The following is a 27,597-nucleotide window of genomic DNA, read 5'->3' on the forward strand; positions in this document are numbered from 1 at the left end:
AACAACAACAAATGTTTGGAAAAGCAGCACAAGTCACGTGTACACAGGTTGCTTCCACGACATATCTGTTCAACCGTTGGATTCTTCAAGTAGCTGAAAAATGCAATGTGTATTCATGCTATTCCATTTAAAGATATATCGGTACAGTCGCCTGTGGATTTCTGTGTGATCGGACTGTTGAAACGTGCTCATACACTAGATTAGGGAAGATAGCAGAGAAGGGGTGTGTGTTTTGGATATAACAGTCTTACTCAGAGCCTTTTGCAATGGAAACTACGCTGCAGGGTTACTGTCAAAACGCACGGTCGTCACATAGAGCACGACCGACGTGGACTGTAACGACGTAGTGAGGCTCCAAAATCGTTTCTATATAATGTACCCAACCTCCGTATTTGTCGTGTATTTTGTGTTTGAAAAGGTTTGTTTGATAAACAAAACAATAAAAGTACTTTTGTAGTTACTGAGACATCAACTATGCTTGTATGATGGTATAAGTTATGCACATTTACTGAGCAAGGATCTGTAAAAAAAAGTTTAATACATCAAAAGAGCAGCAATGAAATAAGTTTACAAGCACACTGCTTTGTGATAATAGAGAGAACGTGTTTATAGCCTAATACTAATTCCGCCCACATATTATATTCATTATAGTGAAAGTTGTTGGTGTGACAGATTAAACATACGAGAAGAAACATTTGTCCAACCTCATCAATTTACTGGACAAAGAATATTTTTGGTGCTACTCTTACGAGAGAGAGTTATCGAGGTGATAACTATTTTCAGCTGTCCACCCTAAGTGCAAACTCAACGTTTTTATTTCCTGCTTATTGAAAGTAGTTTGATTAATTAATGGGGTGTACAACTGCGTACAGGAAACTTGGTACACTAATTTTGTGGTCGACATTTATTCTATCTGTTAAGTTATTCTAAAAGTAGGTCGGTTTTGAAACGGCTAAAAAAATCTACGTGCACATATGTTAACTCTCGAATCATCAACATGTTTACATATTGTTCACTACCGGTAGAGTCCATTTATTGATGTTTTAAGTTTTCGCACTGTCACAAAATTCAATATAAAAACTGGTCTCAAAAGTTATGTGAAAACACTCATTTTCTATGAAAAATAAATACGAAACCCTTTAGTAATTAGTCAGATTAACTGCAATATTGGTGGTAATTTTTGTTTGTTTAACAATCTCTGTTTGTTTAAAGTTAAGCACAAAGCTACAGAATGGGCTATCTGTGCTCTGTCCACCACTGGTATCGAAACCCAGTTTCTAACGTTGTACGTCCAACCCATACCGCTGTGCCACTGGGGGGCTATTTAACAATGTCTTAGACCGAAAAACAATCTGAAGCTTGTTTGTTGCTACGCGCAAAACTACACAGTGCGTTGCCTGTGCTATGCCCATAACGTGTAGAGAAACCCCGTTAGCGTTACAAGCCATCAAACTTAGGAATTTGATGGATAAATAGTATACAAATAAATTTAAAAACCCGAGATCCACACGGACGCCATTGGTAATTCTAGGTCTAAACCATGAAATATGAATGACTAGAAAAACGCCGATATTTATCATTAATTACAAAATTAAATATCTAGAGTAGTTAATAAATACACCAGATTTTTAAAGGAAGAAAGTTTCCGATATTTTCTAAGCCTTTGGTAATTATCCATTCGTTGCTCAGAACTAAATTTTTATAAAATTATTGTATGATATAGTGAAGCAAAATTGACGGCTGATGCTAATTGTTTGAAATAGATTTACTGTTGTTTTTAACGTAATGAACTATTACATCCCAATTCGTGTAAAACGCAGGATCTAGTTTCTTCTGTTTTACCAAGTTTTAATACGAGTGAATAACGTTGTTATAGTGAGTCTAGCGAAGCCTAGTTTCTTCAGTAGTGTTGTCCGACTGAGTATATGTCAAAATATTTCAATATACAACTTGATAGTGAATTTTGCTAGCAATAACTAAAGACAATAGTTAGTGTATATTTATATAATTATACGTAAAATAAATATCAATTTTAGATTTACTGAATTTCTAAGTGTCTCTTTTTCTCGTACGCCAACACAACTTACATTTATTTTTTGAAATGACGAGGATACTGGTCCTTGGTTTGTTGCAGCGAACTTGAAGAAGTGACATGAAAATTAATCAACTTTCATAAAGATAGGTATGGGGCTTTAAACATTGATGTAACGTAATGTAAAAGATTTATTTAATAAGACTATTACACATACCAACTTTATAAACCTTTGGCACATCTTTATTTTGTTAATCACGAATAAAAAGTAAAATTATTCTTGATATTAAGAAATAATCAATAGTTTAAATACTTTTTACTTTAATGTTGAGGGTATTACACAGCAAATAGTTTGATCTAATGTTTGCATAATGATATACAGTATAGATCATTTCTAGTATTTTCATTAGCCTTTTCGTTTCTTTTTTTTAAATAATGTCCGTGTAGTAAAAATTCATATTTGGTCTGTGGTATTTTTTATCATTTGTTTAGCTTACTTTCAAACTGTATTAGGTATTGATACACGAACCGTTTGTATCAAAATTTACGTTGAAGACAAATACAAAGTAAAATAACGTAACTTCGGTATTGTATTGTTACGTCTCCGTTTGTTAATTGATTTTCCGTAACTTCGTTCCGACGAAACTTAAGCGACACAAGTCCTTTCTTAATAAAACTGGTTTATTCTTTCCGAATATAACTTTACCGATACACTCAACTTCAACAATCGCGGTAAACAAACGCTATAACGAACGAACGTTAACTTCAACAATACCCTGTGACTGCAGTTCAATTACTCACTATCTACACACACATTATTCCCCCGTCACGTTGTCACCCTCTTTTATATACCAGACTACCCTATATCTAGTAAATACTAGAGCATTCGCCAAGGTACAGGATAGTTCTAGAAAATAGGTGGCGCCACACCAGTCACGTGACCTCGATGACGCAACAGTATCAACGCAGTGTGTTATTGGTTATGTAACTGCTTGGTACCGAGAGAAATGAATTTTAATATCGTTATTAACAAATGTTGTACTTGCTTACAACTAGATAAATTTATTTTACTTAGAAAAACAACTATACATATGATTGGGGCAATGAATTTTAATAAAAGATTGCCCATTCATACACAGAGAAAAATACACTCATCACAGAGTATGCGAAAGAAAATAACGAGAAAACTGAATTACAGGAGTAAAACAACAGAGCTGATGGACCGTGAGGTCTAAGACATATTATCTATTACACAATGAAGTTGTTAATACAACAATCAGCAAGAGGCGGCTACTGACCTTATTTTTTGGACAGATGAGGCACATGCCGTATACCACTATATTTTCAACTAACAGAATTCAACGCGATATCTCGTCTTTTCAGAGCCCGTTTCTCATTTCCTCGTTTTAAGAAATCTATAACTTGTCTTGACAAGTTCTCCTGTCGCTACGGCAGCAGGTCATTCTGGCACGCTCAGTGTTCTCTGAAAACATTTACTGTTTCCATATGCAGAAATATTAAGTCGCGAGTTTTTGATTACATAGACTACTGCAACTAAAACATCACTAGTGACAGAAAAAAAGGTTTGGTTTAGATTAGGGACATAGAAATTCTAGGAGGCAGTGCTCACCTGACGAGCCGCCACTGCATGTTTCTCTCTAATAAATATACACAAAGATCTACGGGTACATCTTGATTTAGAAGTAATGATACTGAACAAAACCTCTGTTGGCATTATTCATATCCATTTCTGTGATTAATCTAGATTTCTTTGTTTTTCAAAAAGCAGTTTTCACAACTTGTTTTGTTTGTTTTTTGAATTTCGCGCAAAGCTGCACGAGGGCTATCTGCGCTAGCCGTCCCTGCTTTAGCGGTGTAAGACTAGAGGAAAGGCAGCTAGTCATCACCACCCACCACCAACTCATGGGCTACTCTTTTACCAACGAATAGTGGGATTGACCGTCACTTTATAACGCCCACACGGCTGAAAGGGCGAGCATATTTGGTGTGACGGAGATTCGAACCTGCGACCCGCAGATTTAGAGTTGAGCGCCCTAACCACCTGGCCATGCCGGGCCTCACAACTTGTAATTCCTTTTCATATAATAACGAGGGACTATTTCTAAAAAGGAAAAATACACCACAAAAATTATCTAATCCTTCTTCACTAAAACTGAGCAGTGAGAAAAAACAAAACTTAAGCATAAACACACTCAATAATTGTCTGAGAGAAATTAGCTAAATGTAATATTGGCAGTTTCTTAAAGTTGTATCTCCGATGCGAAAGACAATGATATACGATTACGAGTCACAATTAAATTTGCTTTATAAATCTTGTATTTATAACTTTAAAAAAAAACTGCACGATCTGGTCTCGAAGTTAAACATTTAGTTGTCAAAACCAACAATTCTTTCAGTTTTGGTTTTAAAGCGAAATCTCAAATTAACCATCAGTGTAATATTTCATCGGGAAACTATAAAATTTTTAATGGTAATGGCAACCATCAGATGGGAATATAAGGGTGAACACATCGTAAAATATGTATATTAAAGTTCATATATTTATTTATATGCATTGAGTAGTTAAATATTTATGGGCTAGCCTATACCTTTAGTAGCATGCTTTGGTAAAACTTAAAACTAATGCATTTTCATTTCCTGTGAAAAAGTGTACAGTTTGATTATTTTATTATTGTTGATTTGTAATTAAGCCCAAAGCTTCACAATGGGCTATCTTTGGTCTGCCCACCACGGGTATCGAAACCCGGATTCTAGCGTGTAAGTCCGCAGACATACCACTATGCCACTGGGGGGCTATTTTATTATTAATTCAAACTGGAAATTAGAACTTAACCAATGAAAATGTCTATAAAAATTACCATGACTACACTAAATTTTTCATAAAGGCAAGATATCATTATTTCTAAACATATGGTAATGTACGTGTAAATAACCGAATTTTGCAGTAGATAAATCCTGAACTTGGATCCTTTATAAAAGTATAAAAATATCAAAATTACAAACCTGTATGGATAATAATTGTTCCTAAATTTTAAGCACAAGCAATAACGTACTAAAGTAATAAGAATGTGGCTCCAAATTTCTTACTAGACTCAAGTAAGATATCTGTACTTTTTAAATCTAGACCCTCGTCGTGGGCGTAAGAACTGCAATAAGTTTGAATCTTTTACTGTTTTACTCTCGGGAAATATATAAACACTTTATGATATCTCTTTTTTTTTATTCTCTTTCAATAATAAAATGTTTAAGTTTGTTACGCTCCAGCTTTGTCTCAATATGCAAATCCATTATTTCAAAGGAATGCGAAAAAAATATTGATATGTACAAGAGTGGAAATAAAAAACATAATACTCTACTAATGTGCGAGATAACTATAAACTGCGTCAACCACACTGTGATAAATAGATACAACCAGTGCATTTCAAGTAACCAACCTATAATTATTACATCATCGTCTTGTTAGTTTCTTATTATAGTTTTTAATGTCTCTTTTTTTTCTTTACGAAGTAATTCACTGAATCATGTTATTTATTATTAATTTTTCTTTAAGAACAATAATTTCAAATTCATTTGTTTGTTTTAGCACAAAGCCACACAATGGACTATCTTGTCAACCTCGGTATCAATATGAATTAAAAAATGATGTTAAAGTAGTTATATATATATATTCACAGGCTTCTTAAACAGGCTCTGGACACGTTTAACAATTATAGAAACCTACATTGAGCAGATATTATCTGGTGATAATATTTGTTGATCAAAGATTAGTCTTCCCCGTGGTCTCATTTATAATTACTGTTCTGGGACAAATAATACTGGTAATAAATTACTGATGTTTGACTACACAACAAAAACTTCAGAAGAACCCTGTACTACCATTATTAGCATCAAATATAACTTCTGGTAATACTTATGCCATTCTTTTTACTTTCATATTCAAGTTACAAGCCCCCCCCCCCCTTTGCAAATTTTGAAATGTTTCTTTAATCTTCAGAAATATTGTCAGGTAATTGTGGGAGTTTTTTTACTGATTTCTTATATTCACTAAGCTTGATATATAAAATTAATATTTTAAGTTGTAGTATAATATTTATGAAGAAAGATGTGATAATAAAAAACAAAACAATTATTTCAGACCTTACTAAGACACAATTTAAAACATGTAATATTTTATTTTACAGCAAAAGAATGTGCATACCCAATACATAAAAATTAAAACAAGTAACTAAAGCAACTAATAAACAAAAAAGTCATGGATGATATTCCCAAGTCTGAAATTTTCTAATTACGAATTGAAAAATTAATAAGTTTCTCGATATTTTCAGTCACGTGGGATGATTATTATGATTTGTAGAAAGTGTTTTATTTAGACTGAAGACATCTGAGAAATATCATAAATTTTCAAGTCTATGAATATTATTGCATTTTGTGACTGTCTACAGTAGCAACTGTACAAGTAGCAGTGACATGCTTAATATTAGCACTGCCCCACTTTGTTATTCCTATAGTCTGAGATTCAAAATTTTTCTAATACTTTAATTTAATGATATATGTTTCAGCATAAACACACAAATACTGGTACAGACGCTATTTCCATACAAAAAACACTATAAATGGAGGAAAGTATATAAACAAGTGATCTGGAATTTGGCAGATAAAACTCCAAGTCATAATAACTACAAAAAGAAAAAGACAGAATAAATCCTGTTCACCTATTTGAATACTACTTCTAGTAGAGGTCTAGCTTGAGCAGGCAGTTATTAATACTTTTATTTCTGATTTAGTTTACTGTGTAACAATAATATAATTTATTCCTAATTTCTTTTTGTTAGGTATTTCACTTGGACTTGTGTTATTGTCTATATACATAACTTGTCTCTTCCTGTAAACTTTGTGCCCCTCTATTTTAACATTTTATTATTTGTTTACCAATGTATACTTTTTCTTCACCTCTCTTCTAAGATGCTTTTTTTTCTTGTTTGCTATGGAGTATCTTCCCTTATTTTATGGTTCTTATCTAGTATTGTATCTTTTTCTTGATTTCTACATCCCACTTCCTATTAGGCCATTCTTCTCTTGTTCTTTAATCTCGCATTATTTCCTTCCTTCCTTCTTTGTTAAGAATGACTTCTTTTCTTGCCTATTAATGTGTCTTCTCCTTCCTAGGATCTTCACTAAGATATGCCGGTTTTGTTATCTGAATGATGTTTTAGCAATTTGTCATTTCTTGACTGCCTATCTCTTTATTAAACAAAATCACTACTTTATTCACTCTCTTAGCATCTTGGTCGCAGTGTTCTTTTCTTGTGTATTACCACTGTTGATAATAAACTGCTACTGTTTGTATCATGGAATGTCTTTAACTATCCACAGTTATGATTCAACAAGATATATGTCATACCCATAAACATACCTAAAACTGAGAGGGGATGGGTAAAGAAATACAATATAGTTTCAGGTGAAGGCCACCAAGTGATATCAAATAAGTATTATGATGCTTTGCTTTTTAGTTTGCCTATATATTTTTACCACGGAAACACCACGTACACTATGCTGTTATAAACAACAAACATAAGCCTTCCAGGATCTGAGAAACTGAATATGGGTCCTAGCTCTCTCCACGAAACCATACAAGGTAATATGTTTTCCCCAATCTATCAAGTTTATCAAAACAAGTAGTGCGTATTGAGAACCTTTTGTTGAGCATCACTAGTTTGTATAGTGATCAAAAGAACCAAGGTATTCTAGTCCAGCACTATAACAAAATCTGTACTGATCCTGAAAAGAACATATACTTATGTTAATTTAATGTACATAAACAATGTACTCTAAAGAAACACTATAATAAACTTTATGTTAAAAACAAAATATATTTTTTATTTTCAGATACATAAAATGGTATCTTACTCTAATGGAGAAATGGCATGGCCGTCTATATATCTATGTGACTGAAGTAGTAAATACAATGGAGTTATCTGTTGTGCTAAAATACAACAAGATCTCAATGCCAGAAGTAGAGATTGAGGCTTATGAAATATAGCCCCATCTATTGCATGGCACCACAAACAAAACTCCATAAAAATATTTCACACTTTGGGTAAGATTCACACAATTTGAAAAATAACTATGGTATGTATAACAACCATTTATTTATAACAGAACACAATTTTAAATAAAAGTACTCTCCTCACAACAAGAATGTGATTTTTACTGAGATTGTATGTGAGGGTTTGATTATATTTTTATTGATGCAATTTTGAAATGTAGTGCTAAAAAACTGAAATTTTTAAAAACAAAATATTTTTTCAATAAAGGGTAGCACTTTTAATATGTAAAAACATTACAATTTATGAAAATTTTAATCTTTGTACATTGAATCATTTTGATGCAATAAGTTGAGTATGACTAAAAGAGCACAATGTGAATACATTTCCGTGCAGTACTTTCCAGAAAAAAATACTTTTTTAGAAAATGTTTATATTTTCTACATTTTTTCCAATGAGGTATGAATACTATGATGAGTAATAGCCTCCAGTAGGGCACTGTTTCTGCTAGTTGTAGAAAAGGACTAACATATTCTGTATAAGTCCTAAATAAGAAAAACCTGATATTTTTGGTTAAATTGATTCAACTAAACATGGTATTGAAATAATTCAGGTCCCTAAGCAATCTAGTACAGTTCTATAATATAAACTATATTGACATGAAAATCCATCAAGATCTGAAGGAGATACACAGAGGACTTTCTCTTAAAATGATGAATACTGAAATATTGCATTAATATATACAAAACCTCTTGACAATGAGATTGAGTGAATATGTGAAAAGAAAACATAAACAATTATTTATTGTTTTGATTGATTTTATGAATCAATATCTTGAAATATTTCACTTAGATTATCTAACACCCAGTCTGTGAGACATGTTTGGATTGATTCATAAATACAATTTTATGATATTATCTTTTTGAAAATTATGAATAGAGATTTACAGTCCTTGTGATATCTGAGATGTGGATTGGCCACCAGCATCACTGAATTCACACTAGTTTTCAGGATATATGCAGTGAAACCCAAACCTCAATTCAAAATTCCACAGAAAACACTACAGTGCCCCCACAAGACCCATTTCCTCAGCTTGATAAAGCAGTTTCCTCTATGGTTTTTGCAAGTTCTGTTGAGATAAAGATTGCTTAGGAAGACTCAACAAAGCAAACTTGCTGCCATAAGGTAGTTAAGTGTGAGATCTGCTTAAACATGAACACTTCTACTGCTTTGTGCCAGAGAAACACAGTATGGCAAACCTCCTAAGCTTTGTGTCTTCATGGAAGAACACTATTGAGAGGCGAGTTCTTTTGGCAGTAAAGCATTGTTTTTTTAGTTTTAAAGATCAAGTAATTTATTGGAAAACATTTTTTAGGGTTCTTACTTAAATATCAGAAACCATGACAACCTTCTGTAGCCCACCAACTGACTTGCAGACTGAGTGTTATATCAATAGGATCTGCTGTAATTTTTTTAAACAATTTTAAAAATAGCATATATAGAATGGTTGACCTCAATCAACCATAATGTTTTTTTGGTCCTGTTTCGGTAAGCTGATAAATATTGTGTTTGTGTATTTCATGGGTATGTTTTCTTTTGCACAGATACCAAAATTCTAATTTTGAAATATTAATCTTCACCTTTAACCACTCAGTTAATAGTATTTTTCCACATCCCATAGGGAAGTTTAAATATTGATTGGAAACTATATGTTGCTATACATTGCTGTACCTCCCTAATCTTTTTGTTTGGAGGGGAGTGATGAAAATGTATCAAATAAAAGGTGGCATATTAACAAATGAACTTATTAGTACAGAATGAGGTGTATGGCAGGGCTCACTGAGGACTGTTTTTTTAATGCATTTTTCATTAACACTTTAATTTCCAAATTAAAATCATTTTTAAAACTTTGACTTATTAAGTTATGTATTCTATTTTTAATGAATAAAGTGTCACAAGTAAAGGGTTGTTGTAGCTTAGTTGAAAATTTTATATTATTGGTACAATGTGTTAATTATTATAAACCAAAATAAAACTAACTTATAGTACTAAATGTTAATAGGAGAATAAATAACTAATAAACCTTTAAGTGTATAAATTAAGCCTTTGTAATAACAGAAGAAAGGATATTACATCAGCGATAAAGTAATGCCATAAATATAGACTTTGTAGGTGGTGCCATTAAGTGTGAGTGTTAATTACTATCAAATCACCTTCAACAGGTATAAAATGTTAACTTTCCACATTAATTCATAGAAATTATTACTGTACCAACAGTCTATACTTTACCTCAGTTTGAACCATCCCTGGTCTCTGTGTTCGTAATGTCCTAACAGTCTGAAATATGTCAACGACCCCTTCATCTTGCATTCTTTCTAAGACTATACTAAGGCTGATGAACACACCTGTTCTGCCAACTCCAGCACTAAAGTCAATCAGAGAAGAAGAAAGATAAATTTTCTATAAATTATTTAAAAATAATTTTACTTGAGCAAAATAGAAAAAAGAAGAAAAAGATTATTATCTTCTGTTTGTTGAATTACATGCAAACTTCCTTCAGGGCTTTTTGTTTGTTACACAAAGGGCTACCTGTTCTGTGCCCACAACAGTTATTTAAACCTGGTTTTTAGTGTTATAAGCTTTCAGACTTATTACAGAGCCACTGGGAAGCTATTCAAGGGTTATCTGTGCTAGTTGTCCCTAATTTATAAGTGATAAACTAGAGAGAAGACAGCTAGTCAACACCACACAATGCCAACCGTTGGGTTACTCTTTTACCAGTGAAAAGTGGGATTTATTGTCACATTATAATTCACACATGGCTGAAAGGGCAAGCATGTTTGGTAACTGAATTTGAACCTGTGATGTGCATATTGCAAGAGATGGATCTCGAATAACCAGACCATGCCAAGCCCCAATTTGAACAATAAGAACTAGTGTATTAAAACAGTATGATCCAGAAGAAAAACTGACAGAAACTTATTCTAACAGTGAATAGAACTATAATATTAAAAAACAAAATGTGGATTATGTAACTGGAGAAGTTAAGCCTAACACTGGCAAAACCATGTAAGTGATAAACAGCAAATAGCCATCTATTCATTAAAAAGGAAAGAGGACATCTACTTAAACATATGTAAAGGTATTATTTAACATGTAAGAACATATAATAACATGAGGTTTGAATACATGGAAAATTAAAATTTCTGTGTCTCTGGATCTTCATTTATAGTTAAACTGTCTTTTCCCCTGAGTCATCCGAAAATAGTCTTTTTGTTTCACCATGTTTGAGTTTTTTACACACATCTAATTAAATAAAACTTAATATGTACTCACTCATGGTTATAAGCAAAACTTAAATGGATATATTTAATGTAGTTTTATTTCTATATTTGCATGATATAAACAAATATTTTCTTAATATCATGAACTTCATTGTTGTATGACATCTTGAAGGAGAAACCAAGTTTAAGCTATAAGAATAATCAGTAACCAAACAGTTTAGTTCAAAGTGAACAAATTCTTTCTAAAATTATTTTCTCTAGTTTTCCATATTTTTCATAACAGAACATGTATACATTTGAGACTGATATTTCAACTTTCCTTCATAATTCTACCTAATTAACACCATTTTACCTTGTTATAAAGGGTAATGAAAAGTTCACAGCATACTTATTTCAGACCACAGAAAAAATAAGATATCTACAAACTTAAACAATGCAGCTTTATGATAGAAAATAAAGAGTAGCCTTTCTATTTACAACAACATTTAGTCTAATCTATCATATTAGATTCTATATTAGAATATACCAATAACTCTCACAGCTAAGCATGGTTTGTGTACACATATATGTTTTGAGATAGAAGGAGGCTTAAAAAGTTTTTCCATACTTTTTCTAGGGTTATTGATATTTTTCAATATTTTTTTGACCACCTTTTTGCAAATTTCTATGACTTTTCCATATTCATGGCCTGTACTTAATATGTATTAAAGACAAATACCCCTTCAATCTGGTTATTATATTTACATCTTGGGTAAATATTTACTTAGATAACTCAAGGAAATGTACTGAAGTGATATGACTAAATTATAACATTCTACCGATTCATATCCTATTATTCATATTAGAGTAAATGGCTTCAGCATTAATTTCAAACTTCTGTAATATTTACACACTAATTACTTATCAATGATTTGTAAAAGTCGGGCCTTCACCAATAGATGTTTAACCAAAGAACCAGAAGTAACCTTGACATTCATCTTGAGACAAGTGGGGGAGGAGTTTAAGTTGGTTTGGTCATTTAGAACTTTTCTGGATTTGTTTTTAGACTTCATAATTATTCTAAAATTTTCAGACTATCTAGCTTTTTTTACCTTTTTTTATGTGTACAATTTTGCAGTTTTTTCTCAATCAAATTGGTGTTTAGTTTAAATAAGGTTGAATACAAAGGTTGAATCTATTTTTCTTAATTTCCAGCTTCTAGAATGTTCTTTAATTGCTGTTTCTATGCAATGTTCTGTTTTACCCGTTTATACATTATTGCAGTCTTGACACGTTAATTGTAAACACCACGGTTGCTGTACTTTTCGATTTTGTCTTTGCTGATGCATAACATTTTGCCAAGATTGTTTGTACAGTAGAAAGCCATCTGTAGATTTCTTTGTTCAGTATATCAAGTACCAATTATATATTCTTAGTTCTGATCTATACAGGTAGTCTGCTTTGATTAGAAGTTAATATTAATTGGTTGAACAATGCAGCTACAGAACTGAAATTTGATTATTGCTATTATGTTGGTATTTTCTCCATTAATCTTAATCTATTATTGTAAATAATCCCTTTTCTTACCTACAGTGCACTGTAATGGGACCCTCCTGACCAAACTGCTCTTTGGTCTTGTGTACTTGACCTATAAAATCAATAAATCCTTCTCCTGACTTAGGGACTCCCTGCTCTGGCCACTCTGTGAAGTGAAATTGTCTAATGGTCCGAGATTGCCCATCCTAGTTGTGTGCAGGAGAATTGTGAAAGATTAGGTTTACTTTAAAGTGAAAAAAACTGATAAAACATGTATTAATTACTGAAATCCTTTTTTACAAATACAAGTAAGAATACACACATTTTAAACACCTGTTTTGAAGCTAAGAGTGAGAACACTTGTCTTAAAAATATGTTTTCCAAAAGTTGAATATTAACCTTTAACAACATACACCAGCTTATTGTTTTTACCTGCATCTTTAAGAATTACTTGAACTAACAAGATTTGAAATGTTAGGAGCACTGTAAAAATCCACTTTGCTGCTAGTTTTAGAATACTTATCCTCTCCTAACCTTTTTGATCCTATAATGTTTTTTGCCAATATTACTTAATCTGTTGATTTCATGCTATTCCTTTGTTATTCACTAGTTTTCTTACTAATCTTATATTACTTATTTTATTGTTGTACACTTTTGAAGAAGATAACTAATTCAGTAGTATACCAATGTTAATTTTTTCAAAACACTTTAGAAGTTATATTGTATAACACTTCTTAAGTCTTTAAATGTTCTCTTGATTAAATTCACAAGTTTATTAACATCTTGATTCATTGGCCAATATTAATTGCTAAAGCACATGAATAGAAGAGTTTCAGATTAGGAAAAACAAAGAAACAAGGGGAATATTTCATATAGAAAAAACTCTGAAAGAGGAATTCTTTATTTAAACAAAATAACCAACAAATACCTTTATAAAATGATAAATCAAAGCAAGAAATGAATTTAATATTTATTAAAAAAATGCCCTTTCAAAGCTAAAACATGAAAATAAGATTCAAAAGACTATTTTTTAATGATTTTGGGCACTAAGCATTATATCTTCATGTTTTTTTTAGTAATAATAAAATCACATACAATTTTGACAGAAGGATTATGATACAATACCCTTGCATCTGTTACTTTAAACTCTCTCAGGATATATTGTGGCATGTTGTACTCTGTAATAGGATCAACTACAAAGTACAAGTACCGCTGGGATCTTTCACTGGGCCAGTACTGATGACATCTTTCCTGAATAGTTGAGAATAGAGTCAAAATTATAGTCATGTTTTACTTGACACTATTTTCAATGAAACTTAAAACCGATGCATGTAATTAATTTAATATCTGTAGGAGAAAATTTTACTTACAATATATTTCAATATAATTTCCAAAGGGTAATATTCATGTTTTAAAATGTTACAGACATTTTTTCTTGTTGGTAATACTTGTATAACTTGAACACAGGTATGCCCAACTAAATATAGGTTACCTATATTACAATAAACAGGAGGTGTCATCTGTTATACCAGATTTGAGCCAACAAGTTCTATTCCTAATATAACACCCTATAAAGTGTAGGGCACATATAAACTTCATAGGGACAGATTACATTAAATACTAAAATACACACATAAAAAAAACACAAAGAAACATCCAAACACAGATAAACTGACTCCATTCCTTTATAGGTCTTTCTAAAAGCAAAGAAAATCATGACAAACAGTAAAGATGATGTATGGACAGTTTAGTTGTGAACATCATATTTTATTTTCAAGAGAGTTGAACCAAAAAGAAAAACTTACTCTGCCAACTTCTTTGAGTTTGGTTAATATAACTATGATGTTGGAGTTGTGTTCCCACAACATCCTCCAGAAGTCCTCTGTTGTTTCAGGAAGTGGACCTTGTGTGGCTATGTAAGCATTACGGTACTTATAACCCTGAAAATGAAGAATGTTCAGGATGTTGTTTTTGAATTTATTTATAACATAAAAAAAACACCTTTGACAAATAAAAAAAAAACAGTAAATAATTTTTCAGTTAATTAGATGCTATTTTTCAAGAAATATATTTAAGATTCAAATCTATCATATTTCCTTAATAGTTTAACTACATTAAATTTATTTCATCAATAGCTTAACTTCATTAAACAAAAATTAGCTGTTTAATTGACATGAAATCGCAAAGACTTTCCAATCTATCATTCTAGAAAATTCTATGGAATTATACTAATTTGTAATTTATAATAATTTTAAAAATTGATTTTATCAACAATGTAAATCTTCATGTGTCTAAATAAATTATTTTTTAATTTATTATACTGTTTATAAAAGAAAAAACAAAAACAGGAACAATATCTTACATCAATGAAGCTTGCATTGATGTAATCAGACCCATCTACACCTCTGATATGTTGAAGGCACACTCGTGTGGCTTCATCTGAAAATGTACAGCAAAAGAACCCATTTAAAGTAAGAAACAAATAACTTACCTGAAAATATTAACACGGTAAAACCAAAACAAAATAATTTTCATTATAATTACTTTAAATTACATACTGAAAAAATAATTTTGGAGCATCGCTATAGAATGCAACTGTTTAGAAAGAGTTCACTGATTATAATGAATCCTTTATACTCAATATGCAAATTCATGTAAAAATCAAGCCATCATTACTCAGAAGAAAATTATGAAAGGTCGTTACTCACACGGCAAAATATTCATGAGTCTGTTTTTAAACTTGTTTATTGGAAGATTGGCACTAATAAATCTATTAGGCTGAGATTTTACAGCAGAAAGTCTCTGTAAATAAAAACAAAACACTTTTGTTACAGTTTACAGACTACTAAAAATATTTTCAGTTACAAGAGATAAAAATTCATCATACATAATGAACTTTAAAGCCTGCAATATGATTTCAACTATTTTTACCTATCACTTATAATTCATTCTGTCAAACTTACAATTCAATTTTTATATAAAACATAATCATTCTAGTTTTATATATATAATAAATATCATAGAGAAGATGCTGTTGGTTGAGTTTTGTTAGGATAAATAAAACATGGGGAGATAATGCCCTGGCTGATAAAGCAAGATAATTCATTAGGAATAAAAAAAAAGAGATATGTATGTGTATATATTTGATATAAAGAGTTCTGTTTTCAAAACTGTACATCAAATGCATCTTTCTAGTTGAACATCTGAAAAAAAAATATCATGAAAGTTTTGAACAATACCAAGGATTATAGTCTTTGTAATTTTCATGAAAATATTTATTTTTTTGAAACATGCAGAATTTGTATTTTTCATATGTTGCCTGCCTAGCAGCTTATCAACGGTCAAGTGCTAGATATTATTTTAACTTTCTCTGCTAGAAGAAGTCTTTTTTTTTTTTTAATACTATCAGAGCTCATCAGCTAGGACAGAGCAGTAGCAGCTACAAGTCTGTCCAAAGTGCTACTTACAATGGACAAATTAAAAGGAATGCATTAAAAAGATATACGCAGAAAACCTGGTTTTTATTTTATATACATATATAAACGATATAATATTTTTCATTTAAGTCCTTAATATCTCAGTCTTGAATTTTTCTAAGAAATATACACAAGCAGAAATTTCATTCTTAATTTTTGCATCAATATATGCTCTCTTTTTGGTGAATAGGGTGGAATGCTCATTTTCTACTACAAGTAGTGTAGTATGTTTAATGTGAGTATGTGACTAATACATTTTCCACTGCAGGTAAATGCATGGCATGTTCATCATTTAATCACATGCTAAATGAAAGTATTTGGAATACACCTGTTTTGAAAAGTATAAAGGAATTAAATATTTATTGTACAGAGAAGCCTAATTATATAGCGTAAAGCTTATTTAAAGCTTCATATTATAAAAAGTTATATTATGGCTACAAGTCGAGGTCCGTGTTTTGTTTGCAATGATTGAGGTAATTTGTTATTTGTTTATCTTTATTCTGTTTGAATATTACTATGTAGTGCAGGAGTTGGTAGGACAGGCTGTTACATAGTGATTGACTCCATGCTGGAACGATTACGGTACGAGAACACCGTTGACATCTATGGACATGTGACCTGCCTCAGAGCTCAGAGAAACTACATGGTCCAGACAGAGGATCAGTACATTTTTATCCATGATGCAGTTCTAGATGCTGTGCTTTCAGGGAACACAGAGGTACCTGCCCAGAATTTATACTCTCACATCCAAGAACTAATGGAGATTGTACCTGGAGAAAACTGCTCAGGGATGGAACTAGAGTTTAAAGTAAGTCTTGAAGACATCTTACTCGTGACTAAATTGCCCACAAGTTGCACAGCAGTATGTCTGTGGACTTACAATGCTAGAATCTGGGTTTTGAAACCTGTGGTGGGCAGAGCACAGATAGTCCATTGTGTTGCTTTGTGCTTAACTTGAAACAAATCAAACATGACCTAGTAGTTGGCCTTGTGTGACAAAGAAATTGGAGGTTAATCTTAATGGATAATGAATAAAATATCCTACCTCCTTGCAGTAAATGACGAACATATTAGCCTACTTGGCTGCAGAAAATGATGAACATACCACGTACTCTCCCTGCAATAGATGATGAACATACCACCTTATGTACAGTGAAAGATGAACATATCATCTTACCTACAGTGAATGACAATAGGGCCAGCATCAGATGGATTCAGAGAATGGATTCTCTGGAGAAATGTGAGGAAAGGACTTGGATGTTCTGGTACTCCGTGATCTGGCCACGCTGTGAACTGGAACTGTCTCACTTCACGTTTCTCTGGGTAACCCAGCTATTAGAAGAACAGGATCAGTGTAATTTATATATTCATCGCTTATATTTTATTTAAAGTAATCTTATCATTGACTGCGAAACAGTTTGTCTTGTTCATTGTTTAGAGGAGTTTAGTCCTTTCAAGAAAAGAAAGCCTTATGCTGACAATGATGAGTTAAAAATATAACAGTAAAATCCTTATCTATAAGTGGCTTCTAGGAGCAAAATGTAGAGCAGAAAAAAAGTTCTTAAAATTAATTCTATTAGTTTTTTAAGTAAGTGAAACCTGAAGGTAAAAACTGTTGTATCCTTAAATGATACGAGTATTGACCTGAAACATAAAAGTAGACACAGATGGAAAACTTTACAGTGTTTGGTTTCACTACAATATCAAAGTACGAAAGTTTCCTGAATCTTTATATTACTGTTAAATTTTACTCACTTTATGTAGAACAAAAGTTCGTATACAATATGTTGCTAACTCCTGTATGTCCACAAGACCAACATTCATCATGCCATACATCTCTGTTCCTCTCAATGGCCAGTACTGGTCACACTGTAATGAGTGAATTGTCAGATTTATCATACATTACTCACATTAGTTGCCTTGAAATGCATTTAACATTGAAATAAAGATTAACGTACATAGGAAAAAATCTTTTTAGGTAAAATATTACATTAATATTATATTTCTAGACAAATATATAGCATCTAATATGGGCAATATAAACGAAAAATCACTTATTTGTTTTCAAAGGAAAAAATACAACAACCAAACTTTTCAGACCCATAATAAAAACAAATATCCTAGAGTAGATACCTGCATTGTTATACATTAGCAAAGACCCAGTTATTTGAGGTGATAAAATAAAAGACTACACAAACACCGTAACAGATACGTGTGTTTTCTAGGATAATGCACTCTCTATAAATGAATGGAACATTTTGTTTTACAGTTACAGACACACTGCACTAAGAGATGAGGGTTACTTTTTTGACTCACATATGAAAAAATAATCAAACAGTTGCAAAATAAACTGGTAATACATGCATGGATGTCCAGCCTTAAAGCCAGATAGCATCAAGCAGTTGATAAATGAATGGAACATTTTGTTTTACAGTTACAGACACACTGCACTAAGAGATGAGGGTTACTTTTTTAGACTCACATATGAAAAAATAATCAAACAGTTGCAAAATAAACTGGTAATACATGCATGGATGTCCAGCCTTAAAGCCAGATAGCATCAAGCAGTTGAAGTTTCCTCAGGGACAAAATCTCCATCACATTTCATACAATCCCACGAAGATGCAAAATTTCCTTGAATATTCTTTATAAATGATCTAACTAGGTTAATATAAGCTGATTATGTCTCAAAACTGAAGTTCTTACCTGTTCGTGGTATGTTACTTAATACAAGTAAATAATATGTTTAAATCACAACACACACTACTACAGAGTGAGTACAGCTTAAGTGTTAACAAATAACTTCAAACGTTTTTTTGTTATGTTAGATTACAAAGTTGGATATACAACAAATAATATTATCACTTTTTTAACTCCATGATGGCTCTGAAAAGTAACATTGTAAATTTTAGTCATTTTCTTTGTTAAAAAAAAAAGAAGAAATGGACTTGGCATTCCTAAGTTATGAATCCAATTCTTAGAATGGTATTGAATTCTTTATTTTAAGAAGACATATCTTTCCTACATTTGTGTCTTTTTTGGAAATTCATCCTTCGGATCATTGTTATTGCCATATTTTAAAGTTACTACCAGGTGCTTCAAACTGGTATATTTTAAAATTAGATTTCCTTCGTGTATGTGTGTGTGTGTCTACATATATAAGATATTTTCTACAAAGCTGACAAAGGGATAAAAATTTGCATTGAATTGTGTTTTAACTTTTCAAACTGTAACAAAAACAATAAAGTTTAAAAAATTCATAAATTGTTTAGATCTTGTAAAATCTAAGACAACACAAAACTGAAATTGTGTTTAATAATATTTTAAGAGCCCCTGTTGTAAGCTTGTAATAATCTATCAGGGACCAAAGTGTGGCTCCATCAATGTCAGTTTGTATATAATAATTCTACTGGAACTATTTCTCAAGTGTGTACATAACCTAGAAAATAGTCACACTTTAAATTTTACTGGCCTGACTAGAAATGGTACCTATTTTAGCCATGTAACTTACTTAAAAGACAAACCAAATATGCAAGTTATTAATGTTGACATTTTGGTATCAAGAAAGAATGGATTATAAAAGCACTAAGGGAAGCCACTAAAACATCAGGCCTGTCAAATTGCACATAAAGTAACTACATACATCAATCATATGTAAAGTGGATGTAATATGTTTTTCCATTTTAATTTTATCCATATATAGGTTTTTTTGTTTTATTCTAAAGACAATGACTGTAAAAGAGAAAGCTCCTAGATTTGCAATCAGTAAAACAACTGTGCAAGTAAATTATGCATTTTTCTGGGCAAATTCACTAGATAATCAAATAAATACAAAAAACAACTGATTGTTACATGCAAGAATATATTATTTGATTTAAATTTTGATATAAATATTTCTTATTTTTTTTTGCAGATTTGAATTTTGAGGAATAAATAACGTCACCAGTAAATAAAATAATAAAATAACTGCACGCCTTAGTAGTACTTTCATTGCATGAATAAATAATGTCACCAGTAAATAAAATAACTACACAGCTTAGTAGTACTTTCATTGCATGAATAAATAACGTCACCAGTAAATAAAATAACTACACAGCTTAGTAGTACTTTCATTGCATGAATAAATAACATCACCAGTAAATAAAATAACTGCACAGCTTAGTAGTACTTTCATTGCATGAATAAATAACATCACCAGTAAATAAAATAACTGCACAGCTTAGTAGTACTTTCATTGCATGAATAAATAATGTCACCAGTGAATAAAAGAATAAAATAACTGCACAGCTAAGTAGTACTTTCATTGCATGAATAAATAACGTCATCAGTATATAAAATAATAAAATTACTGCACAGCTTAGTAGTACTTTCATTGCATGAATAGCAAGTTTTTTTATTATGCAGCATGGCAAAATGTAACAGCAGAAAACAAAATATTTTTTTTTGCTTTTTTAGTGAATGATAGTTTTTTGGTAACAAATGATTTATTTGTTCACTCTTCTGTTTCTCAAGTGTGTATGTTTGTAAATGTGATAAATAAACGATATATTAAAGTTAAACAATTCCTCGCATTATTGGGTAAAGTTTAAACAGTGGTCAGTATAGGATTAGTAACCATTCATTAATGTTCTCAGCTGTAACAACATTTATTTCTCAGTTTAAAAGATCCATGTCAGTGGGGAAATTATGATCTCTGAAATTATTTAGGCTTTTTAAGGAAAGACCTAATAAAACGTTTATATTTGAGCTAGTAGACAAATACTACGTACTCTATAGTTGAGAAGCACCTACTTTAATACGAGTCCTTTCTTCCAATTTGGTCATCATAACTATAGTGGCACTTCGCTGCTCCCAAACCATGCGCCAGAAATCTCCCACAGTCTCAGAAAGTGGCCCTTGTGTGGCAATGTAGGCATTCTGCTTCCTATACCCATCACAGTAGTTAGCATTAATGTAGTCTGTTCCAGGAATACCATCTACAATCTGTAGAACAACACGACTATGATCGTAAGCTATGACGTTAGCATAACGGTTTTTGGGTTTGTTGACTTCAAGGTTGGAATTTTCCCAGGTGAACTGTTGACCAGGTTCAATTGACTGAGAATAAAGAAAAACAATCCAGTGAAGGCAAGTGATATATGTACAGTTTTCAGTGCTTTGTGCCATTCAAAATATATACAGTATTGGAAATAATTGTGGAAACAGTGAATAAAATTAGTAATTTTATGAAAATAATGAACACAATACAGGATTACTCCCCATCTGAAAATGAGCTGCATCAGAGTACAGTCATGTGTTAGTAGCTTACATTATGATTTTCTGTCACCCAACCAATCAGACAGCAACATATCAGTATAATGCCTATAAGACTACAGGCAGTCATACTATTCTTAGCAGTAGTGTGTTGAATGCACCCATGGCTCCAAGGACAGAAATAGTACAAGAAAAAAGTAGAAATCAAATTTTGGCTGATTAAGGATACAGAACTGAGGCAGAATTTCTCGTTTTAGTCGGAGTTCTGTAGAAACCCTAAAGAGGGTTTCATAAAACTAATATTGTTGATAATAAAGGTGGTCAAAGAAGAAATCCTAAACTGGAATTATGTGGAGTAATAAAAGACATTTGAAACACTTTTTCACAATCATACGTTGATATATTTATGGTGTACTGCTCTGGTTAAAAGTAAATACAAAATATTAGTGTATTGGTTTTATTTTGTATCTTTTGTACTTTACTAATAATAAATTGAGTATTTAGTTGTGATTACTCATTGTTTGTGCCTCTTGTATGTGTACGAACTGGTTGTGCATATCCACAACTACTTCCAGTATACTGTATATGTTAATTTTTTGTACACATAGCAGACTACATTTTTTAATAAGAAACTGAAGCTACTTTTTACAAGGACCCCAAAATGTATTATATAAAACACAAAAGAAAGTTCTTTGAAACAATGCCACAATATACAATGAATAAAATGAACTAAACCAATGACACAGAAGTACAGTTTATAGGAGAAATTTGGATGTTAATTGTGCTGTTACTTGGTAATTAAATATGACTATTGCATTCAAAAGTAACTTTTTGAGATATAACTATTCCTCTCGGACGAAATGGTGTATTTAAGTGTTTTACACTCACAAAAAAGAAACCTATCATACTATAGGTATTTGAAGAACTTGTAGCATTTTGCCACAATTTAATTCTTCGTATTGTTAGCCGACACTGGGCAGCTTGTTGTTAAACAAATGTTTAAACAACTCTATTCAATTATTCCTCTCGTTAAAAAACAATATGAATCTATTTCTCACGTCCCCATTTTTTACATTTAAAAGTAATTAGATAAATCATGGATAGCACTTAAGGTTATACAATGACTATCTGTGGTACTTTGGGTGATTGTTTAGTATACACTTATAAGTTAGATGTAGTTACGATTTGATGAAGTTCTACACACAATAAAAAAAACTAAAATGATTGTCCTACAAAAAATGTGATTTATAATCTAACTTAATTGGTTAAATTAAGTCTAACTGAAAGCACTGTTTGAAGACATAATACTTGAGGTAAAGTACAGTAACTTGTTCTAATACTTTTAAAGCTTTCCCACCTGAGTAGAATTAGTATTGATCTAATACTAAAGCTATAATAGTATATATAAAATAACTAATAACTCCAGAAAATATTATACGTGTCCAGAATTTTGCTGCTATAATGAAATATTGGGCATGACTTCTGGAGTTATTGGTCATTTGATATTTACATCTGTAGTGCTCTAAACTCTACTTTTTTTACTTTATGAATGTTAAAAGATAACACTAAAGATCTTAGTTTATATAAAAATACTAACCTCATATTCTTGTGAGAACTTCTGGTTATCACTGGCTTTCAATCGTTCAATATGATTGGCTAGCTCAGTCACAGGAATTGGAGGATGGTTGATCATGGCTGGTGTCTGGTAGTTGAGACGTCGTAGTTCTACAGGGTCAGTAGGGTGTGTGGTGAAATCTCTATCTGCAGAGTTTACAAGAAGCTTGTTTGTTGTTTCCCCTACTGATGCTTTGCTTAGTTGACGTCGTCTGCGAAGTTTAGGGAAACGCCTGTAAAAATTTGCACTACTTTCTAATAACAAAAGTCAGCAACAAAAAAAAAAGATACTAAAAACTAAATGCTAAAATCAGCAAAAACTGAAAAAAAAGGGTGCAAAACAAAACCAAGAATAAATAAATAAATAACAAGGGAAAAATAAGTGATAATGCAAAGTCACAAACAAGTGATAATATATAGTAATGAATAACTCATAATGCAAACTCAGGTAAAGATAAGGTAGATTCCTTTTTTTCAAAGAACAAGTTGTCAAACTTTTCAGAAACTACTTAATTTGGGTATTTCATCATGTATTTCAAAGGTATTAAAGACCATTACACCTTCCCAGTAGAAAAAATGTTTCAGAGGCTTCAGACATTAAAGAAAATTTCTACACTGTAACTGAATCAAAAAAATTGGTTTAACAGTTAAAATGGCATGTTCGTTAAGTATAATAAATCAAATTTTTACCTTTTAACAATGATGAAGATAGTGATGCCCAAAATAAACAATAGACACAGGATAATAGGAACAACCACCCAAACTACACCAGACTCATTGGTGCTACTGTCCAAATGAATATCCATTTTGTTTGTTCTGTCCCCACCACTAGCACCAGGAAGGGATGACTGGCCAGACAAGACCATGTCCAAGCTCAAGATATCAGACAATGGACTACTGGTGTATAAATTCTAAAATAACACCCAATATATATATATAAATAACAGATACAATAAGAACTTCAAGAAAAATGATGTACACCATTCTGTTAACACTACTTCCTCTTTACTTTAGTTAGCAATAGAGGAAAAAGGATGAGGTTTAGAAATAGCTTGTTCATTTAAAACATTACCAGAAGTACCTTAAGATATTCACTTTAATGATCTTCTGGCCTTTGACTGTTATATATGCAAATCTGAGGTAAAACTTAGGTGAAGAAACTTGTTACAGTTACTAGCAGAATTAAACAATCATGCAAGTTAGCACACGTACTACGTTAATCTTGGAATGGAAAATTATTCATTAATGTTCAAATAAATAGACAAGTAAGTATTATTTTCTATTTTTAATAATGTCAAAATGTATTCACAATATGTATTTCCTAAAATCTTACAACCATATTTAATAAAAGTCTTTACCTTTTGAGGAGTATCAACTACAGCTCTCATGAAAATCCTGTACTTCTGATTATGCTGTAGCTGTTTGTTGTTGTAGCCACCATAATCATTATTATCACCCAGAGGAAAGTTCTTAGGCATGTCACGTGGTAAAAACTTAGCAGCGATGTATGGCCTTGGTTTGTTTGTATCCAGATTATTCAACTGGAAATAATAAAAAAAAGCAACTACTGAATACATGCTAATCAACTGGAAATAAAAAAGCAACTACTGAATACATGCTAATCAACTGGAAATAAAAAAGCAACTACTGAATACATGCTACTCAACTGGAAATAAAAAAAGCAACTACTGAATACATGCTAACCAACTGGAAATAAAAAAAGCAACTACTGAATACATGCTAATCAACTAGAAATAAAATAAGCAATTACTGAATACATGCTAATTAACTGGAAATAAAAAAGCAATTTACTGAATACATGCTAATTAACTGGAAATAAAAAAAGCAACTACTGAATACATGCTAACCAACTGTAAATAAAAAAGCAATTACTGAATACATGCTAACCAACTGGAAATAACAAAAAAAAGCAATTACTGAATACATATTAATCAAATGGAAATAAAAAAAAGCAACTACTGAATACATACTAATCAAATGGAAATAAAAAAGCAACTACTGAATACATGCTAACCAACTGGAAATGACAAAAAAAAAGCAACTACTGAATACATACTAATCAAATGGAAATAACAAAAAAGCAACTACTGAATACATGCTAATCAACTGGAAATAAAAAAAGCAACTACTGAATACATGCTAACCAACTGGAAGTAACAAAAAAAAGCAACTACTGAATACATACTAATCAAATGGAAATAACAAAAAAGCAACTACTGAATACATGCTAATAACTGGAAATAACAAAAAAGCAATTACTGAATACATGCTAATCAACTGGAAATAACAAAAATAGCAACAACTGAATACACTAATCAACTGGAAATAACAAGAAAAAGCAACATCTGAATATATATGCTAATCAACTGGAAAAGGAACAAGCAATTATTGAAAACATCATTTAGGTGAAACAAACAAGCAACAGATAGAAATGTGTTACACTAACATGGAAACTAAATACACTATTGTAAGTGTGTCATTTATATGGAATAACAAACAATTTATGACTGGAAACAGGTCACACAGATAGAACACTAAAACCACTGTTCAGCTGGAAAACAAACACTTATTACAGTTGATTATTCAAATGGATAACAAACATTTGGAAGCATGTCATTTGATTAAATGTAATTTTTAAAATGATGTCATTTGGCTGTAGGGATATTAAAGACAATTATTGGGTATAGCATTCTGCTTTAGAACATATAACAATAGAAAAATGACAATTGAAAAATCAAACAATTATTAGAAAGGATGTTAATAAAAGAACTGAAAGAAAATTCAAAATGAAAAGAATGTCAGTCACAGAAATAAATTTAGAGAGATTAAGTAATCTGGGAACTCAAGTTTTAAGCTTGCTTCAAGAAATATGACATTAAAAAAGCCTTTTTAAAAGTTACTTTTGTGGAAGTCATATTTTAATAGTAAGAAGATAATTGAATAGTTTAGTGGGTTAATTATATTTTAAATTGTTGAGAAAAGCAGCATTTGTTTTGAGGGAGGCTTATATAATTATACAAGTTTCTGATACCATTCAAGATTTATCAGTGTATCACAAAAATTGGTTTATTTCTCACTCCAAAATCCACTTGACAAACTATATTAACAAAACTATAGAATTTATGCAAGTTATATGAACTGGAATTTATTGCTGTCCATAAAACAATTCTGACTTCTAAAATTTGAATTCTGACGACAATTTATTCTAAAATGTTCTTAACACAAGCAATCAGTTTTACCCTTAACTCTCACTTAGCTTTAAATCTTAAGTCTATTAATTTTACACACAAGATAGCAAAATAAAGGTTTCTTTCTATTAACTTAAATTATTGATATAGCAAAATAAAGGTTTGAAATGAATGATTAAGATTTTCCTCCTTTACTTTTAAATGTAAATCTAATAGCCAACTGAAATTACTTCCTCAATAAAGTTTGGAGATGGCTTGAATGGGTAATGAAAGAAACTTTATTACAAGTAACCAATGTACAACATTTCGACAAGCTTTTATCATCATCAGGTACAAGTAATTTACACAGACACAGGATTTGACAAAACACTGTACATTTGTTACTTGTAGTAAAATTTCTTTTATTACCCATTCAAGCCATCCCTGAACTTTATTTTCTAAAAGTGGGCTTCTCGTCATTGAATTTACCTCCTCAATAGTGTAGGTGTCAGGATCATCACGTGCTTCTTCAGCTGGAACTACCACCAGAAAGTAGTGACTGATCAACCCAAACTCTTCTGATGCTTGTGGAAGGATTAGGATGATCTCATTTTCTTTACTGACACCTACCGTGTCAGGCTTGACCATAGGTTTGGGTGCTATTTAAATAAGACAGCTTAAATAACCTTAATGTCTATTATTAAGAGAACAAATTAAATAATTTTTACTTCCATGAAATTGCTTCTGATATCTTGTATTTTGTACATGATTATAAGTTAAAAATAATACAATAATTTTTTTTTACATTGATATCTAGCTAGAACCAAGCAGATGAAGTATTTGGTATTCTCAATTTATTATTGTACATTTTCTTCAGTTTAAGATCTTTTTATTTCATTATAAGGACTTATTAAAAATATAAATAACATAACATTACAGCATTGTAGTTGATATGAAAGATATATTAATTTTCTGTAATATCCTTTTTACAAAGTTATTTAACTCATCTAATAGCAATAAAAAAATGTTTCATGCTAAGACTATACCCCTGTTATCTATATATAAAATAGCCATATGTCTGTCTGTTACACTGTGTATCTCCCAAGTAGTTAATTGAAGAACAAATATATATATATATCAAAATGCTTCAAGAGTACATTGAAGCAAAAT

The 27,597-nt window shown here is 31.3% G+C and overlaps 1 protein-coding gene across 6 annotated transcripts in view; it reads right to left on the minus strand.

Moving 5' to 3' along the window:
- Positions 1-7,093: 7,093 nt before the first annotated feature.
- The window catches only part of LOC106464407 (tyrosine-protein phosphatase Lar-like), a 129,545-nt gene continuing 109,041 nt past the window's right edge, over positions 7,094-27,597 (minus strand). For 5 of the 6 annotated variants that reach the window (XM_022392099.1, XM_022392102.1, XM_022392100.1 and 2 more), the window contains 9 exons: positions 26,917-27,086; positions 24,598-24,780; positions 23,930-24,150; positions 23,223-23,472; positions 21,164-21,469; positions 18,128-18,241; positions 17,550-17,704; positions 10,387-10,522; positions 7,094-7,831 (listed from right to left, as the gene is read on the minus strand). In XM_022392099.1, coding sequence (XP_022247807.1) covers positions 7,763-7,831; positions 10,387-10,522; positions 17,550-17,704; positions 18,128-18,241; positions 21,164-21,469; positions 23,223-23,472; positions 23,930-24,150; positions 24,598-24,780; positions 26,917-27,086 — 1,604 coding nt within the window. In that variant the 3' untranslated portion in view covers positions 7,094-7,762. The remainder of the gene's footprint in view (positions 7,832-10,386; positions 10,523-17,549; positions 17,705-18,127; positions 18,242-21,163; positions 21,470-23,222; positions 23,473-23,929; positions 24,151-24,597; positions 24,781-26,916; positions 27,087-27,597) is intronic. The other variant, XM_022392101.1, reaches the window with a different exon arrangement.

The sequence above is a fragment of the Limulus polyphemus genome, unplaced genomic scaffold, assembly GCF_000517525.1.
Source record: "Limulus polyphemus unplaced genomic scaffold, Limulus_polyphemus-2.1.2 Scaffold1641, whole genome shotgun sequence".
In the NCBI taxonomy this organism is placed as follows: domain Eukaryota; kingdom Metazoa; phylum Arthropoda; class Merostomata; order Xiphosura; family Limulidae; genus Limulus; species Limulus polyphemus.